The sequence below is a fragment of the Notolepis coatsorum genome (assembly GCF_963971535.1).
Source record: "Notolepis coatsorum genome assembly, chromosome: 5".
Lineage (NCBI taxonomy): Eukaryota > Metazoa > Chordata > Actinopteri > Aulopiformes > Paralepididae > Notolepis > Notolepis coatsorum.
In genome coordinates this window covers 102,494,667-102,506,991 of record NC_140169.1, presented here as the reverse complement: position 1 = coordinate 102,506,991, position 12,325 = coordinate 102,494,667, and the positions used below count along the sequence as shown (strand labels likewise).

The 12,325-nt window shown below is 42.4% G+C and overlaps 1 protein-coding gene across 2 annotated transcripts in view; it reads left to right on the top strand.

Moving 5' to 3' along the window:
• Window positions 1-12,325, top strand: part of fzd3a (frizzled class receptor 3a) — a 92,823-nt gene that overhangs the window by 701 nt on the left and 79,797 nt on the right. For both annotated transcript variants that reach the window (XM_084315342.1, XM_084315341.1), the window contains exon 2: window positions 775-1,510. In XM_084315342.1, the coding sequence (XP_084171468.1) occupies window positions 1,151-1,510 (360 nt within the window). In that variant the 5' untranslated portion in view covers window positions 775-1,150. The remainder of the gene's footprint in view (window positions 1-774; window positions 1,511-12,325) is intronic.

Below are 12,325 nucleotides of genomic sequence, written 5' to 3'. Positions count from 1 at the left end.
TGGGGGACCCTGATGTAAACAAGACGAAAGTCTTTCTCTGGTCTGCATCCCCATAACAATTGTGTGTATTGAGCCGTACTGTACCCATTCTGCAACCTGTTAATAAAGTTTTCAATCAATCAATCCGTGCTAATACCGCTGCTCTTCCATCCAGAGGGGTTGTTGTTAGGGGTGTACTGCTGCTACTCTCTAAATATAGTCATTTCAGAAGACAGAGAATTATGTTCAGTCTCGCTGTATGTCATTCTTTCCATTGTGCCACTAATCCTCGTCTGTGACCAGAATAGAATATGTGCATTAATGCTGTTAATTCATTTACAGCTCCCACCCAGGAACCATTACGCGTGACCCATGAAAAGCAATTATGGATCCTCTTACTGCAGGACGCTAGTTGCTGCCCCTAATTAGTCTGTTTAATTGAGAGTTCATTTTTTCAAATGTATGACATAGACTTAATGTACAAAACATTATGTATGCCATCCTAATATTGAGTTACAGTCCTTTTTGCACAATGAGTCTCAATTGCAAAAAAATTATACAAAATAAAATAATAACAATACACTATTTATCCTCCCTTTACTTACATGTCCCCTTCTTGACTGTGGATTTAATAAGTTAAATAAATATGGAATCATAGCTTTCATTTTGATTCACAATGTTTATATCATGGAAGGAGGTGTTCCCAATGTTATGTGTACACAGTTTGTAGGCTTTATGTGTTTGAATAACCAACTCATTGTGTAATTCAATTAAACATATTTTCATATTTTTCAGATCTTTGACCAAACATCCTCTCTCTGTCAATGGTTAGCCTTCCTCGGTCCAAAGCCTCCTCATCGTTATCGAGGCGAGACGGAAGGGGCACGAGCCGTACTCTGTCAACACACTGTAGCTACAGGATGACTGGGATTCGTTCTGAGGCGATGGAGGTCCTATGACGTACCAGCGACTCCGTTCCTCGGGGTGATGGATGCAGCCAGCCTCAACCATGAGCGTCTTGGATTACACCACTCGGCACAGACTGCTACTCTGTGAGGCGAAGCGGAGGAACAGACTCCCTTACACTCGTATACTCTCCCTAACCTCACCACATCACCAACATCTCCCTAACCTCACCAACATCACCGGTCTCTCTCGGCGAGTCTCGTGAATGCGGTTTAAGACCCCCCCCCCCCCCGTTCCCTCTGTGAATGAAGCTGGCCCCGGTCCCGCCAAAAACCCCGGCGCTTCCCCAAGTCTGACTCGGGACTACCCCTCGTGTCTTGAACCTCCTTCACCCTCCTCCTTCTCCTGCCCCCAGCGACCAGCCATGGGTCTCCTGTGGCTGCTCTCTGTGTCCATGCTGACGGCGTGCGTGGCCATCCCCATGGACGCGGCGGCGGGCAGCCACAGCATGTTCACGTGCGAGCCCATCATCCTGCGCATGTGCCAGGGCCTGCCGTACAACTCCACCTTCATGCCCAACGCACTCAACCACTACGACCAGCAGACTGCGGCGCTCGCCATGGAGGTAACCGTCTCATCATGGTGCACTCTGTACCATCTGTTTTGATTAGTTTGGAATGAGTGTAGATTCGGTCCACACATAATTATGTGTTGACTCCGGTATATTAATGTCCTTATTCCACTTGATAGTATGCGGCTGTTTCCGCACAGTTGTCGTTCCAAAAGAAGCCGTACCTTTTTAAAAAGGGACAGTTCATCCAAAACACAGGGGAAAAACAATATTCATCCCCTTACCTGGAGCACTATCTATCCATCCGGATAGTTTTGGTGTGATTTAGAGATGTCTGCCAGCCAGATTCAATGGATCTTCTTTTGTTAACTCAAAGCGCCAAAAAAAAAAGACATTTAAAACTCGATAGCAATGTCTCTCATGACACGGTTATTCAAGATAACCCACAGACTTCATTGTGTGTGTGAACAGTTTCATTAAGAACTATTGTGCTGTGTATTTCAGTAGAAAATAGTTCCCAATGAAACTGTTCACAATGTAGTCTGTGGATTATTAGGTGTCACGATTTCTGAAAAGAGACATTGCTGTTGAGTTTTTCAAATGTAATTGTTTGGAGCTTAGAGCGCCACAAAGGAAGGCCCATTGAGGTCCATTGTATCGGGACTAAACTCCTCCACGGCCCATGTCTCCAAACCTCGGCAAACGACACAGGAAGTATCTGGATGGATGGATACGTAGCACTCCGGGTAAGGAGCGTTTTTTTGTGTGTTTTGTGAACTGCCCCTCGTGGATCCAATGTCAGTGTTTATCTCTTGTTGTTTAAATTGAAAGCTATATGTGATATATGAATATCACACTAATACCCCCCCCCCCCCCCATACCACCCAGTTTTATGTATATTTTTCATATTTACTTTATCATTTTTCTTTTACTAAACCATGGATAAGGTCCAAGGAATGGGTGTGTGGGTGACTGGGGTCTGTATCTGGTGGGCCCCAACATTTTGAATGTTGTAAAAATGTTTTAATGAGCCTGGGGTCTCAACGTGATATTAAATGTCTCACTGTGGTCCCAGGCGGGACGAGACCAGGAAGCTTTCATGCTCCTTTCGTGTGCTGCTGCGTATGTCTGAGTACATCAGCTTCTGTGTCGGGTTTCCAGTGGTTTTCAGACCGAGCCTGGTGGCCTGATTTTCAAAACGCACGGCTGTTCATCTCGACGTCAAGGCTGTGTTCTTTGTAAATATGAAGGTTCTGTCGAACGGGGACGACGTCATGTTACTGCTTTGTCACGCTGTGACCTTCTCTGTATTTGCTCTGTTCTCTTGCTTTCTTTCTCTCTTTTAAAATGTATTTTTTCTTTCCTCTTTCTCTCTATCGCTGACATTTTCAAAGTGGTTTCTGTCGCTCTTTTCTTGAGCTGTTCCTCGGCGAAATGCATTCTAAAATCGAGCACTCAGAAATGTATCGCGAGATGAAATATATGTAAAATTGAGGTTGTGTAGAAGGACCTCTTTAAATGTCGTGTCCTTTAAAGGCCACTGCATAGTATGGGTGAGTGGAAAAAAACATATAGCATACTATCGCAATATTTAGCCTGGCGATATTATATCATACCCTGATGCCAAGTATCAATGTTTAAATGGATTTATTTATTTATTTTGCATTTCTTTTCCAGACAATCCCATTTTATTTAGCTGCAATACAAATTATTGGAGTGAAGTAAACAAAGAAATGTAGCCTAATACACAAAAGAATTACAAAAATCGCAAAATAATATACAGTGCAGAGAGAGGCAGAAAACCCAGTAGGCTTATTATTTATATCTAAATAATGTAAAAATTACAATGTTATAGAGAACACAAAAGTGAGTGCAAACTAGGCTAATAAACAAACAAAAATAAAAACATTAAATTGTGTGTGCGTATGCATGTGTGTTTGTGAGGATGATATTTGTGAAATACACCTGTATTGACTCCTGATCAATAGTAATGATACACATAACTGAGTGATATAAATTAAATATGGATAAATCATAAATGGAACAAAACCTGAGCAAAAAACTGTTATAAAATGGCAGTTACAGTAAATGGTCTAGCAACTTAGGAATCGTTTTTTTTTTTTTTTTTTTTTTTTTTTTTAATAGTATTGTGGGGCCTCTGGTGATTCCCACCCCTAACGTATAGGTCTATTTGTGATTGTGATGTCAGAGATGTGCTAATGACCAGCAACTAATAACTCATTCAATGTGAAAAAAGAAGAAAAAAAATCGTTAGCCTCATGTGATAATTACCCAAGTCATTTTTCAAGATTTTTGGAAAAGAAGAAAAAACTAATTTCCCAGCAAATGTGTATGAGTTTTATATTTTGAAAATAAGTTCCACAAGGTGTATCAACAAGTTTGCAAAAATACAAAAACACAACAACCATTGTGTAACAAAATAAGGTGACTTTTAAACAAAATATGTCGTGACTTAGGCATTTTCTCCTGGTACATACATGCATGTCATACACTTGGCAGTTGTTATTGTTATACAAGTCATGCGATCGCCATCTGTGTATGTAACGTTAAAATGCACAAGTCCCATGAGTGAGTTAGGCAGATGGGGATTTTTGAACGTAACAAGCGTTCTCATTGGCTGAGGACATAGGCACTAAGCCAGGGCGATGCATTACAGTTAGGCAGAAATCTCAATTTGGTCAAAAAATGACTTAGGCAATTATCGTATGAGGCTAACGAAATGTAAATGACTCAAACCATCTCCATCAATACACAGACACACACACACACACTACACATAATCACACACAGGCGTCCAGCCGCCCACATCACATACACAAACTCTGTTTCCACCCCTCTTTCTATTCTCAGCTCAGGCCTGTGGACTTTCATTGGCTCAATAAAACAACTAGCTCACAGGTATAATAAGTGGATCACTGTGTCTGTCTGGTGCGTTTTCTGCCCCATGGACATCCTGACCGTGTCTAGTAGATACTTCCCTCCACCGCGGCTAAACTGGCCTACTTTCATTCGGCTCCCTGTTGCCCCGCGGGACTTGGAAGCGAATTACAAAAACATTAAGAAGAAAATTAAGTTTTAAAATCTCTTTCCGGGAGGGCGTAGAGCCGCGAAGTGAACCGTACATTATTAAATGCAGCTGTGATTTGTGTGTGTGTGTGCGTGTGTGTGCGTGCGTGTGTGCGTGTTCTAAAATGCTTCCCCCAGCCTTGCACTTTACGTTGACAGGCGGGAGTGATTTGCATCTACAGAGGCTTTCTATAATCTCTTCTGCTATAAAACCATTTTACATAACAGGCTTTGGACCGGTCGGTCGACTTAACGGCAGCGGGAGTCAGCGGACCGAAGCAAAATGTTACCGCTGTTCTGTGACGCTATGTTTTCAGATGATGGATGATGATAGATTATGCCGCTGCATGGCACCATCCCAGCATTTAGTGTGTTTTATCGTTCCAGTCCACCTTCCTAATGGATGATCTGCATCAAAAGCCTCGTGGTATCTGGCTGTTGTTGCCGGCCTTTATCCTCTTTACAAACGTCGACGGAGGCATTTGAACTCAATCAGGGAGCAGATGCATCACCTCGTTAGGTTAATCCCATCCTTTATGTATGTAGATCTCTCTCTGGAACCGCCCTGTCTGTCTGTCTGTCTAGCAAGCACACCTATGTTGTTACATCTGTCTGTCTGTCTGTCTTACTCCAACCAACCACCCTCTCCCACCTCTCTCCTTCCAGCCTTTACCTACCACCCCCCCCCCCCCCCCCTTGAACCTGTCCCGCCCTGCCTGGCGCAAAGAGCTGATGTGTAGATTCCTTGCCCTGCCCTGCCATCTGTGCCTGCTCCGCTCCACTGTACTCCAGATAGATAGAGAGAGATAGAGGAAGAGCGAGAGATGGAGGGAGGGAATTCCAGGAGGTTATGTAACCTCTAAAGCGTCCCCTGCCCGGGCCTAGTGAAAGCATCCCATGGACCCATCACACCACCTCACAGCGTGCTGTGCTCAGAGGACTGGGGGCTTATCTCTGGTTGCACTGCCTGCATGTTCCCACGTCAAGCTGCTCGTTCCCACGTCAACTTGTCAAGCAGCTCGTTCCCACGTCAAGCCCTCTCCGTCAGCTTTGCTTAACCCATTGAAACCGCAAAACACATTTGTGTCTATGTGCAGGCTATATAATGCATTTTTAGCAGGTGTTTTAGGTCTAAATGGGTTAAATAGATTTGATTTAATAGATGATTTGTTTTTCATTAAATGTAGCCGATGTGGTGGGCGATATGGAGTTTAAAAGTCGGGTGTACATTTAGAAACTGATAATATGGTCCGGGCCGTGTGTGTGTTGTAGTAGTAGTACTACTGGCTCAGTGCGGTGATGTTTTCAGCCCCAGGTTAGCTTTTTATGCTCAATTAAAGAGTTGCGGTTGCACCACAGAGAGAGGCGCTTCGGTTTTAGACGGTGTTCACTTTGATTGGTCACGGCACCGCAATTAAGTCTCTTTTAGTGCGAGAAAGAGGGGGGGGGGGGGGGGGAACGTTTGTTGCACAACGGGAAAAAAAACCCAACAGGTTCCAAATCACAGGACACAACGCCTCTTCTCTCTCTCGGCGCTGTCTTCCCGGCAGCCCGGGCTAGCCGCGATCCATGGGAGAACTCAAAAGGGCCGAAGGAGGAAGAGGATGGCCAGAATGAGGATTGACGGCTGATTTAAAAAGGGAATTAGGTCCACTGACTAGCCGTGATAATGATGATGAATGCCCTGCACCGTGGAGAAACGGCGAGTTGGATGGCGCCCAACGCCTGCCATTCTTTTGCCATTCCAGTTTTTCTTTTCTGAAACCCCCTGAAGTGGTGTCTCTCTGATGTTTTCCCCGTCTCTCTCTTATTCAAGAGGGTTTAGAGGGCTTTGAAAGAGGGGGGGGGGGGCAGCATAAACTAGTCTAGTAAGTCAGTCTCTTGTGCAATAACAACGTCTAAAACCACACTGGTCTGTTGACATCATCCAATTTACATTGACATCATCCAAGTGTTTTCTTTTGTCTCAATGTGGCGACAGATACATTGTTTGATACAATAAATTCCTTGAACCAATGAACGGCACACTGCCGCTAGGCTTGATTCTTCACCTGCCACAAAAGATACCATTCTTAACAATTTAGTGGTATAGATACTATATATAGATACATCTCATCATCAAATCCAATTTTCTGTTCCATGCGTGCGTAAATCCGTTGCGTCATCGCCACGGTGACCGGGGGATGACCTTGTTGCCGCAGCCTGAGGTGCCGGGCAATCTGTTATTCCTGTGCCGCCTCCCCTGACGTGTTGGCTGAGTGGCAGATCTGAGGGGCTAGTGGAGAAGAGAGTAAATGTCCTCCCTCCATGTTCTTTCTAGTGGTAGATGTGGGAAAACCTCGATAACCTGGTCATCATGGCTCAGGCGGTCGGTTTGGCCTCTTTTGTTTTAACAAGTGACGGATGGTACAGTAGGTCGGTAGGCAGATGAAGGGCTTGGTCTCGATAGCAGACGATACTGGATGCAATACAAGATGTGTGGGTTTAGTTGGGGTTTAGTCAGCACCATCAAAATAACATAGAAAGTGTGTTGTTATTAACCTGGGCAGGTAGTAAACTGATGATATACGGAGGTGTAGTCTGACGTAGGGCTGCACGATTTTGGGAAATAATCGAATTTTTCCTAACGGATATTGCGATTGCGATAAAATTTGCGCTAATAATAATAATAATTTTTAAGCAGCCCCACAGAGGTTTATTGTAAAATGCGGCTTGCGTCTGGCCTACGCGGTGGGTCTTTTCAGGACACCGAGCCTGAAATTATTTTCTTTTTACCTGGGAATCGATACCGGTACCCAACAGTACCTTTTTTTCTGTACTTTACTCTCCCTCTCTGAAGTCTACTCTCCCTCTCTGAAGTCTAAACTTCACAACACACAATCTAAAACCCCTTACCTCCCTCTACCAAACTGATCTTGTATCTCAATGAAACTTCCTGGTTAAATTAAAAAAAAAATAAAAAATGCGATAATTTTTTAGGCGATTTGATAATTGCAACATTCCAATGTGTTCCCTTCTATCACTAACATTATTGTTTAAGCATTTTTGGTTGAAATAAAGTTAGTTATATAAGGTTGTTTAATTTGTTGTTAAAAAAGAACTACACTGACCAGTAGAACGCCTGTCATTCAGTGCTGTCGTCTAATAGGGAGGTGTAGTGGTTACGTCATTTTCGTTTTTTCCTGTTCCACCCTCTGTGGAATGCAATGTATTTCCCCATTGACCATTTCTAAATCGGCTCGTTTTAGATAAATAAAGCATTAACGTTGGCATGGTGTACCTTTCTGTGCGTATTTATCCACAATCTATAGCTCAACATGAAAATATTCGCAATTAATCGTAAAGGTAGCAAAATAACGTTTATATTTTTGTTAGCTGGGAAACTACACTGCTATTTGGCGCTGCTGACTGACGTCACCACAGCGTAGCCTCCTGCCTACTAGTCACAGACCTAGGATCAGATTTCCCTTACATTCCATAAGCTTAACAATTCGTACAATGGGAAAATAACTGACCCTGAATCTGTGGCTAGTATCTGTTTCACCCAACACTAGTGCTCCGTGATCATAGCCATTTATCTCTAAAGTTAACCACTATTTGTAAAAGCCACGTTACCATATTTGTATTTATAATTTAAATCATATAACGTTATTTCGCTGCATATTAAATCACTGTAAATACTAATGTAAATCATTGTGTCATTGTACATATTGTGTATAGTTTATAACGTTAGTAGCTAGCTAGCTAGCTTGCTAGCCAGCATTCCCAAAACTCCTAACATGCCCCGATTTAAAATGGTTCTCTCCTCTTTGTATACCTTTGTCCTCACAAACAAAGTATTCTGCCAGGGAACTTATGGACACGACAGTAGTAGTAGTAGTAGTTTATAAGAGGTTTGAGCTTGTAACGTTAGCTATCGTGGTATCAACAAGCCATGACTTGTAGCTAGCTTGCTAGCCGGCATGATGCGTGCAGTGCTAGCCCCATAGCCCCTTTCGTGACTGTGATGCACGGCAACAAGGTTTGGCCGAGTGAATACACTCGGCCAAACCTTGTTGGCGTGCATCACAGTCACGAAAGGGGCTACTTGCCCCACAGGTCTGAGAAGAGGACCTGCACATTTTACTCTTTCCCGAAACTCCTCTACATGCCCCGATTTAAAATGATTCACGACAGTAGACATAATGCTAACGTCGTCTAGTACGTTTAGGGCAGGGGAGGAAACAAACTTTTTGGCTTACCAGCCCATGGTGAGTATATGATTTTTTTTACCAGTCAAACATATTTTTTACCAGCCATAAACAAATCGCTAATTGTGATAATTACTCATAAATAATCATAGTAATAATCACACGTGTCTCTACTCTTTAAAATATTTATTACCATAAAACATTAATAAGTGTCTCTACTCTTCACAATATTAGCATAAAACATATATTAATCACACCGTCTCTATTCTTCAAAATATTAGGATATCGCATATTAACATGAGAGAGGGAACTATTCTGGACTGGGTTGGGCTGAACTGGGCAGTGAAAGATGCTGGGCTGGACTGGGTTGGGCAGGGAAAGTTGGGCTGGTCTAGGTTGGGCTGGACTGGGCTGGGCAGTGAAAGAACCAAGCATTTCACTGTAATGTAATCTAAATAAAACAACTTGAACTTGACTTGTTACATTTGCACTCTGGTTGGATGCCAAACGTATTCTGGTTGTACTGTACTTGTGCTGTATGATGACAATACATTGGAATCGAATCTCATGTCAACGCTAGGGGTTCAGCAGGTGTATTCTGAATGACAAGTATGACAACATCACCGTTGTGAAGGGCATATGGGCGAGTGGTGATATGGGGGGAAACCAGGTAATAATTTGATAATAATAAAATGTCACTCGGCTGCATTTAAGCAAAGCCGCTCAGTATAGTCGTCCACTATGTTGAACGCGCGTTATGGTAGCTTGTTACATGCTTGTTAGCTAGCCGGCTAATGCTGGTTGACTTCAGTGAGTGGAATCGTTAGCCTCACGCCCACTTGTCATTCTCATCCGACTCGAAGGAGACGCGTTGCATGCTGTTGCTCGCCCCCATGTCAGACCGCACTGATATCCGAAAGCGACGACTCTACATGCAATTATTTTCATCCACTGATGCGTTTTTGTCTAAGTTTGTCTACGTTGTCAAGCCGGTGACAGGAGTCTGTAGGGCCGCACGCAGTGGTCTGTCCACTTCCCCTGGCCTAGATGGGCGACATCTTCTAGAAAGCGAGTGTTCATTGGAGGAGCTTAGAGCGCAACGATGATGTTCATTGGTTATGGATTATTATGAGGCGCAAATGGGAGGTATCATAAGGGGGGAGTCAGAGTTCGGCTTGTGCCAGTGAGCGAATCAGCAGATTGCAGAATGATTTTTTGTTTTGTTTTGTTTACTACTCGCCAGTGTGGCGAGTGCTCTTCATGAATCACTCGCCAAACATAAAGAATACTCTCATTTGGCGAGTAAAATGGCCTAATTTCCTCCCCTGGTTTAGGGGGTAACGTTAACGTTAGCTAGCTAGCTTTGTCAGCTGGCCGTGACGGGGATAAGGCGACAGCCTAACAGGCCAATAGCATAGCGTACTGAACAACAGGCTGCCTACTGGTAAGTGTAGTTCTTTTTTTACGACAAATTAAAAACCTTATAACTACCTTATTTCAACCAAAAATGCTTAAACAATAATGTTAGTGGTAGAAGGGAACTCATTTTGTGCAAAAATGGAAAGCTTGCCAATGTTCATGCGGCAGAATTGTTACAATAGCCGATAATCCATTTTCCCAATGATAAATCCCTATACGGGTGGAACAACCAGTGACGTCAGACTACACCTCCCTATACATGTCACGGCCATTGTGTAGTTCCTCAGTGAACGAAAATATAAACGTTATTTTGCTACCTTTACGACTAATTGCAAATTATTTTATGTTGAGCTATAGATTGTGGATGAATTCACACGGAAAGGTACACCATGCCAATGTTCATGCTTTATTTGTTTTAAACGAGACTATTCAGAAATGTGTCCATTGGAAATACATTGCGATTTTTCAAGAGGGGTGGACCGCGCGGGAAACAGCAATGACGTACACCTCCCTATTGTGTACGATATAGGGATGCGGCACGATACATGGGTGACCGTATCGGTGTCGGCGGATGATAGTGATTTTTTTCATCTATCGAACCGATGAGCAAAACTGGGCAGATATATCGCAATCATATATTGCCGTCTGTAGTGTGGTAGTGAAAGGGTTAACCTTCTTTAGTGTGGTTGTGAAAGGGTTAACTCTTTATCGTGTGGTAGTGAAAGGGTTAACCTTCTGTATTGTTGCAGTGAAAGGGTTAACCATTTGGTAGTGTGGTAGTGAAAGGGTTAACTGTGTTTTCTTTTCTGGCCACAGTTTTTCTGGGTAACGTTACTTGCTACGTGAAGCAGCACAGGATTGTGCGCTAACATTGTTTCAGTACAAAAATAGTATGCACAAAAATGTGATTATCATATAAATCAGTTTTATTTACAGCTCATATCGACATCTGTAATATCGGCCATAACAGAAATGTTCATATGTTATCGGTATCCCTAGCATGATATCAAGGTTGCTCACATGGATGATATTGTCAGTGATCTGCTGAAACCTTGTATCTCCACATATTAGCGCTACAAGGTTTATGTAGGACAGTTTTATGTTCTGTTTAATGATGTTATTATGAATATCAACCTGCACAGCAGGCACTAGGCCAGGGGTTCTCAAACTTTTTTATACCACAACCCCATTTTATTTAGGATTTCTTTTGGCGACCCACGGCCCACACTTAATGTATCGCGTAATTTTAATGTGTAATTAAGGAATATCAAAATAAAAGCACACGTTGTTGAACTTGATCATGCATATTTATTAGAAAATGTAATTACAGCACTATGTTATCAATACACATTTATAAAACGAGGCATATTTAGCCAAAATATGTTGCCACCAGAACATTTCACTTGCCAATGCGCAACCCCACTGTCACCTACCCACGACCCCACTTTGGGTCGCGACCCGTAGTTTGAGAACCGCTACACTAGGCAAATCTCTGTTCTTGCAAAGTCTACATAATACTGCAAGGTTTGGTAAGAACACACAGTTGTGTGAATGAACACAACACTCTAACTTACCATCTTTAGATAATAAAGTACACAAACTCTACTGTCTTTAACTATGAATGAACACAACACTCTCACTTACCATCTTTAGATAATAAAGTACACAAACTCTACTGTCTTTAACTATGATTTAACACGACACTCTAACTTACCATCTTTAGATAATAAAGTACTCAACCTCCACTGTCTTTAACTATGAATGAACACAACACTCTAACTTACCATCTTTAGATAATAAAGTACTCAACCTCCACTGTCTTTAACTATGAATGAACACAACACTCTAACTTACCATCTTTAGATAATAAAGTACTCAACCTCCACTGTCTTTAACTATGAATGAACACAACACTCTAACTTACCATCTTTAGATAATAAAGTACTCAACCTCCACTGTCTTTAACTATGAATGAACACAACACTCTAACTTACCATCTTTAGATAATAAAGTACTCAACCTCCACTGTCTTTAACTATGAATGAACACAACACTCTAACTTACCATCTTTAGATAATAAAGTACTCAACCTCCACTGTCTTTAACTATGAATGAACACGAGTTCTAACTTACCATCTTTAGATAATAAAGTACACAACCTCTACTGTCTTTA